At 36.6% G+C, this 8,131-nt stretch overlaps 1 protein-coding gene across 1 annotated transcript; it reads left to right on the forward strand.

Annotated features, from left to right (window-relative positions):
• On the forward strand, positions 6,178-7,761 carry LOC107646029. The gene has a single exon (XM_016350216.1). It carries the CDS (start codon positions 6,178-6,180, stop codon positions 7,759-7,761), a length of 1,584 nt encoding a protein of 527 aa, XP_016205702.1.

Genomic DNA, 8,131 nt, shown 5'->3' on the forward strand with positions numbered 1-8,131 from the left:
GTCATCATGATTTATTATTTTTTATTATTAATTAATTATTAATATTTAAAAATATAAAATAAAATATATTATTAAATTATTAGACTAAAAAAATACTTGTTCAAGTTATGGAGTTGAAGCATCAATTGGGAACAGGAACTTGTAATAATTTTCAAGCAACTTGTTCAGAAAAAGTTTTACCTGTGTACTTTTTCTATGCAATATTCATGCAACCGCACGAAATTTTTATGTCAAACATGGCCTACAGCTTCCACTTCAACCCTGAATTCTTTTTTTGCTTGTCCCCTGTGAACTCAATAACCAATTCAATTAGTTAGGTTGATAGAATTTACCTTGGTTACTAGTCAAGCCCTTATCCACTTGAATACCATTTTACTTCAAGTCTTCAAGATTAATTTCCATAGTTGGAGTAGGAATTGTACTACAAGAAAGAGAACAAATAAATACATAACTACTCTTTACATGCATATATACTAACTGGCAAATTTAAAGACAGTATATACTTCATGCTATAAAAGTTCTGATTTGAACCCAATGAGCAAAGGCTAAGTTAGAAAAAACTCAAGTATATTAGTATCTTCCTTAATTACGAATTAAGAAAAAGAATGAATGAAAAGGATGGGAGCAGAGACCATGTTCTTTGCTTGAGAAGCTAGGGTGCCTTGGTTGAAAGAACCTACCTATATGGAAAAAAATCAGCGAAGTTGTCACCATTAAACAAACCTTAAATATTCATTTTAATTAAATCTTTATACTTTTATAAAAATTTGGACATACTCTCCTCTAAAAATAGGACTTAGCCATCTTTATGGGTTCCCTCTTCCTCAACATTTCACCAGCCTTTTATCAGCAATTGCCACAACAATATATTATTCTCCAAAATATTTGATAATAATAATATAGAAATTTAGTCTTAAATCCCGTATGCAAGGTTATTACCAGAAAAATAATTTCAGCAATCTAATTTCAATTATGTTTTCAAAATACCAAATGAATTTAAAATTACACAAATTTTATGTCCAGGTGACCGTCTCGGATTAAGCTTTCTAATAAACTAAAACCCATAATTTTCTGATCACTCTAGCCTCGGGAATAGAAGGAAAACTGTGACTACTCTCCAGTATTTAAAAACCAAAAAACAGCAGTAGCATTCAATATTCAAAATTCCATATAAAATCCAAATTAAATTCAATGGCCTTCAAAATTAATGTGGTTCAACTTAACTTATTCATATTTCTTTCCCAATTAGTTTCATGTTAATACCATTTAATAAAAAAAGTTACATAGCTTGGAAGTTAGGTAGAAAAGAGTCAAAACCTGTTTTAGAAATCAGCAAGCTTGGTATCTTTCAAATTATATAACTTTTACTACAAAACATCAATTAAGCTAAATTTTGGTTTTGAGACTCCTAACTTATCTAGCAACAAGTGTGTCTTAGTTGCAATCCAATTTCCATTTAATTCTAAGAGTTCTAAGCATTGGAAGTTGATGCATAACTTGCTGAAAACTGATTCTTTCCAGCTTTGACCACCAATTTTCAAAAACTCACAACCCCCAATCCTTAACTCCTATGATGGTTTCAGTGGCTAAGAGAAGGGGGGGTTGAATCTTAGCCCCCTTTTTTGCTTAGTAACACTTGCTGGCCTTAGAGATAACTTCAGGAGACTTTTTGAATTTTGTCTCGTCCCTAGCCACGAGACTTTTATTTTTATCTCATCACTTGGCACGAGACTTTTCTTTTTGTCTCGTCACTTGGCACGAGATATTTTTTTCAGTTTGAGCTCTTGTGCAATAGAAATAGAATTGGAGTAGAGAAGAGAGAAAATTACACCTAGATATATCCTGGTTCAACTGCTAAGTGCAGTGCAGCCTACATCCAGTCTCCATCACAACCATGATGGAATTTCACTATAATCTTCTTGATTACAGACTGTAAAGTGCTAACCCAACTTACAAGGGGATTCCCACAGAATCATGAAACACAACATAGATGAACAAAGGAACTCTAAGACATCTATGGCTTTTTCTTTTAATTTTGCACTCTCTGCCTTTTTCCGCTCTATGACTTTTTCATACAAACCTCACTGTTTGTCTTTTTTCATGAGACTCAAGACATGACAAAATTAAACAGAAAAATACTAAACAGAATACATTGAAGGAGAAGAAAAACTGCTAGCTTAGGTAGCTCTGAGACTTCTGTGCCTTGCACTCTCACTGCTTACTTCTAACTCCTTGCTCCAAACAGTGGCTGTTCTCCCTTTTTATAGAAGAGAGAAGCCTCCACACTTGAAGCCAAAACCCAAGCCAACTTCTTCTTCTTCAAGAAACAGAACCGGTTCGGCCACATAGAGAGAGAAGAGATAACCATGCAAAACCCAACATGCAATTACCTCTAGTCCTTCCTTGGTCACCACTCTACATCAATCCGAGCTCTCCATCCTTGGTTTGCTCTCCAAGATGGATTTCTGGCCCTTAATGCTTCATGATGATGATGACTTCATCTGCTTCAATCTCTGCTTCTACCATCACTTCGCCACTCTAGCTACTTCCTGTGGTGGTTGAGCAGAATCAAAGACAAGTCACGCCTCCAAGAGTCTCTTTGCTGGCCGAATCTTCTTCTTTCTTTTTGAGCATGAAGAGCTCGAGATTACTTCACCAAATCTAACCATATTTGGTGAAAATCTCAGCCACAGCACACTTTTATTTTGTTATGTTTTCTTGCCATCATTGTGGTAGCCTTGTAGCTTGCTCTTTCTTCAATTTGGTAGCTAAGTTTTGCTTTCATGGTTTCCTGTGTAATAACCGAAGAAGAGAAGCAAAGATGAGAGAGAGGAGAGAGAAATTTGAACACTAGCTAATGGGTAATAATAAAGTGAAATTAAAGTCCAACTTCCCTTGCATAAGGTAGCGTGTAGAGTTACTGAACCCATCAAATCAATTTCTCTCTCTTACATTTATGTTTCCAATGCTAGCAAATTAAATTTGAAATCCATCCAAAGAAAAGAAATGGGATCCGTGGGAAAGCATGAGGCAAATGATAACATTTGCTTTCCTGATGGATATTGGATCAAGCATTGGTTCTTGTAGCATCAAAATTAATTTGGGCTTGTAGCAATAATAGTTTCAATTTGGCCCAAATAAAACACAACATTGTTTCAGCCACTATGATCACAATTAGATTAATATCAAGACTGAGTGTTCATAGGCATATTGGGCTTGCACCAGAATTTCATTTTCGGCCCAATATTAAAAACCTGCAACAAAATTATTAATCAATATATATTAAATGGGAATCAAATTAATAATTTTGTAATTAATTACTTTTAATAATGTTTAGTCATCACAAATATTAATTTAGAGTTTTCCAAACTCATCATCCTAAAATTCTGAAGTTTTAGAAAAATAAACCAAGTTAATCAAATGTTTAAACAAAATTGGTTTCGCTCCAGAACTCAACTCGTAGGAGTCGCAGCAAGACAAACAAGTTGCTGCTCTGTTCGAACTTTTCTGCAGCAGGACAAATTCAATGACCTGACTTTAAAAAATCGCCATAAATTGTATATTTAATGAAAAAGCCTCAAATTTTTCAGTCCAGCTCCATCTATTCTCAAGTATAACCCAGACTTAGTCTCACGCAATTCTGATCATCATAGAATTAGTTATAACTTTTTAAAGTTTCTAACTTCGTTTAAAAGTAATACAGAAAATCAGGCTTTCAACAAAAAGTTTAATATTTCAAGATTCAACCTTCAATACTTCTCAAAATCAATTTCAAAACATTCACCCACCAAGTTCAAAACATTCACCCACCAAGTTCACCACCATTATAATATATCTAATAACTATATCAACAACAATCAACCAATATAATCCATCAAGATTCAACATTCTCAGCAATCACTCATCAACAATTCATAATTCACAAATAACCAACCAATTACACAAAATCAACAAGCACAATCACATTCACAATCATAACTCAACATCCATATAATCAATCAATTATACTCATAATAATTAAACCTATTTGCAGCTATTCAATAAACTTTGTAGGCATTCTTAAATTAAAATCGTTTAAATTAAACCCCCTACCTTAATGTCGTATTAATAACACTATGAGGACAGTGTCGGCAACATTAACCAGAATAACAGCGACATCAGTAGTTTCGGCCAAGAATGGCGATATCGAACAGATATAATAATGATTTGTAGCTAGGAAAAATCAAGAAAATGAAGCAGATTATCATCAAGGCAGCAGCAAACAAAATAGCGACACAGAACATAATTCAATCCTACCAGGGGAAGGCAGAATAGAGCAACAATGGCAACCTAGACAGTAAGGGTTTTCGGCGAACGGCAATACCCACACTGGCAGAGGCTTTGGCATTTCCAGCAGCAAGAGAACAACTGGGTTCATCTCCAATGGCGGCGGCAGTAACTAACTCCAGCGGCAGCGACGCTGGGCAGAAACGACAGAGAAGCGACGCTCACTCTCTTCGAGCCTCATTCATGTCTCCCTCTGGGCTTCTTTCACTATGACGGCGGCACCTTCAATCGACGACGGCGGCTCCGACCACTCCAGCGGCGATGGCGACGGTCCCTCTCATCTCTGTCGCAAGCTTCCCTCAGTCACGCTTGTCTCTCTCTCTCACTCTACTGCGAACCTCTCTCTTCCCTTTGTGCTCAATGGTGACAGCGACGGCGACAGCGGCGAGGCCCCCTGCTGGCGCCGTTCCTTCCTCCTCCCTCGCTTCTCCTTCCTCTTCTCCTCTATTTTTCCCTTTTTCATTCTGTTTTCTTTCTTTTTACTCTGAGCGTGCCTGTGTGTGTGTTTTAGAAAGGAATGAAATTGGGAATTAGGGTAAACTATGGTTTTATTGGGTAAAAAGATAAAATATATATGACTAATATAATAATTTTATAAAATATTTATGATAGAATAATAATTTAGAATTTAAATATAATATTGTAAAAATTAATTTTGGAATACATATAATTTTATTTATCAATTTATCAATGAGTTTAAATAATTATTTTTAATTTAAATAATAAAATAAACATATTAATCACATTTTATAAAATACAATTTAAACCCAAAATATTAATTATCTAAATTAAATCATGACCTTTCATTATTTTTTCTGGGGAAAGGGAAAATTAGGTTTCTTATTAGGGATTTAGAACTAGGGTTCCAATTTGGGGAATTAGGGTAAAATTAAGATTTTTATAAAGGAATAAAGATAAATATGAATAGATATTTTGATAAAATTAAAGGATAGAATAATTTTAAAATCAAACATACTTTATTAAAAATATCTAAGAACATTATTTATCAACATATTGGTAAGTTGAATTAATTATTTCTAATTTAAATTATAAAATAAGCATATTAATCACATTTTTATAAAATATAATTTAAACTCAATATTAACTATTCAAATTAAATAATATAATTTTTTATTAATTTTTTATCACCGAAACTTTAATTTCAATTTACAAAATAACTAATTATAATAAAAATTGTACATAAATATTAACTGTCTTAAACTTAAAGTGTTTATAAAAATCAATTTAATCATTTCTAACAAATTAATCTCTAAGAGCTCAATTTAATAAAATAAACCGTAATTCAATCATAATACAAATTTCTTAAATTAAATTATATAATACTTCTATTACTGAATTTTAATTTCAAATAACCAATTATAAAAATTTACACAAGAATATTAATTAACTTAACTCTTAATATTCATAAAACTAATTTAATTACTCTTAACAGATTAATTTATAAAATAGAGAGTTCAAATTAAGGGCAATTTACGTTATTAAATTGTTTCACCCTCAATATTACGCAAATGCATTGTTTCCAAATCCAATACGCAAATACATTGATTCACTATTCTATATAAACCGCTACTGGCAGTAGCGGTTTACAGTTGTGCATAAACTGCTACAACCAGCCGCAGTTTACGTGTGTGTGTGTGTGTGGGTAAACCGCTGCTGGCAGCAGTGGTTTACGTGTGTGTGTGTGTGTTAGCGTAAACCGCTGCTGGCAGCAGCGGTTTACGTGTGTGCGTGTGTGAGTGTAAACCTACGTGTGTGCGTGTGTGAGTGTAAACCGCTATAGGCTATAGCGGTTTACGTGTAGTGTGCTGAATGGGGCTGCTTATATAAACCATGGAAGCTCGGTACCTGTGGGACGAAGTGGGTAAAAAAGTTATTTACAAGATTTCCATTGCCGTTATGTCAACTGGTGTGAGATATGAGACCTTCGTGATCGGGTCGGATGAAGACCTGCAGGTCTTGTTTCACTGCAGGCGTAGTTTTTCGGAGGTGAGGATACCTGAGCTGCTTGCAAAGTTGGAAGATGGTGTGGATAACTCTGGAGCATCGGCACCGAATCCTCAGTTGACCCCAGCCGGTGGTGCATCGACATCGATGCCTGTGGTAGCAGCGGCAGTTCCAATTTCTCTGCCCGAACATGCTGGGGCTGTTCATGCATATATTGATCCTGTTGTGCCTGATTTTGAATGTGATGCCGGACCGGATCGAGTTGAGAATGCACTGTGTGACGATGATTTGGATGAGGAGCCTGTCGATATTGGTGGGGACAGTGATGATGATATTCCAAGAGGTACACGTTCAACCCATGGAGGTTCCGGTTCTGGAACACAAGAGTACCCTCCCCACCTCTCTTCTTTGAACTTGGAAGCCATCGGCCAACACCAGAATGTAGATGCAACATTCAATGGGCAGGGGATGCATGATGGGACACCGCTGACTGAATTTCAGATTGGCCAATCATTCCAGAGTAAAGAGGAAGCCGTGTTGAGTGTAAAAGATTACAGTATTCGGCGTGGAGTTGAGTACAAGGTTATGGAGTCCGACAATCTGAAATACCAAGGGAGATGCAAGGAGTTTGGTAACGGGTGCACGTGGTTGATTCGGATAGTCAAGAGGAAAAGGAAGAGCACATGGGAAGTTAGGAGGTACAACGGTCCGCACACGTGTATGGCCACATCGATATCAAGCGACCACAAGCAACTTGATTATCATGTCATCTGTGCGAAAATCTTTCCATTGGTTAGAGCTGATGCGTCGGTGTCGATTAAGGTGTTGCAAGAGGCAACGGAGGCGACATATGGATTCAGGCCTAGTTATCGGAAGGTGTGGTTGGCGAAGCAGAAGGTAGTAGCGCAGATATATGGCGATTGGGAGGAGTCATATGCTGATTTGCCTCGGTGGATCCTTGGGGTCACATCCACGATGGAAGGTTCCGTTGCTCTACTGAAGACCTCCCCGGTTAGAGTGGGTGACCAAGTTGATGAAGATAGAGTCTACTTTCATCGGATGTTTTGGACATTCCCTCCGTGTATTGAGGCATTCCGCCACTGTAAGCCGCTCGTAAGCATCGACGGAACACACCTCTATGGCAAGTATGGCGGGACATTGTTGTTGGCGATCGCTCAGGATGGTAACTCGAATATTTTTCCTATTGCGTTTGCACTCGTGGAGGGGGAAAATGTAGAGTCTTGGTCATACTTTATTTGGCCACCATATGACGGGCCGACTATGATCCCCGACCCGGACATGAGAAGGGCAAGAGAAGGACGACCACGGTCCACCCGCATCCGCAACAACATGGACGATACTGACGCTGGCCGACCTAAGAGGTGTGGCCTGTGCAGGCAGCCCGGTCATACTCAAGGGTTTGCCCTCAGCGAGGTTCTACTAGCGGCATCTAGATTTATCATCATTTAGTTCGTTTGTGTTAGTTTTATCATCATTTAGTTCGTTCGTGTTAGATTTATCATTATTTAGTGGTTTTTACTACGAATGTCTCTGTTTGTAGCAGTTATGAGTTCTAAGTCTTATTGGTTTAAATGTTAATGTTAATACAAGTAGTTATTTATCACTTTTCTAGATTTATCACGGTTTATTTCCATCATAGTTGTATGATCAATAAATATAAAGTCCATAAACATAAACATAACGTAAAAACTGACCAAATAACGGTCATCCAACGAGAATAAACATAAAGTCCATAAACATAAACATAACATAAAAACTGACCAAAATAACAGTCATCCAACGAGAATAAACATAAAGTCCATAACCAGAACATCTACCA

Source organism: Arachis ipaensis, chromosome B01 (genome assembly GCF_000816755.2).
Source record: "Arachis ipaensis cultivar K30076 chromosome B01, Araip1.1, whole genome shotgun sequence".
Taxonomy (NCBI): Eukaryota; Viridiplantae; Streptophyta; class Magnoliopsida; order Fabales; family Fabaceae; genus Arachis; species Arachis ipaensis.

Excerpts from the sequence above, each read along its gene's own strand:
- LOC107646029 (XM_016350216.1), top strand. The coding sequence starts at position 6,178 with ATGGAAGCTCGGTACCTGTGGGACGAAGTGGGTAAAAAAGTTATTTAC.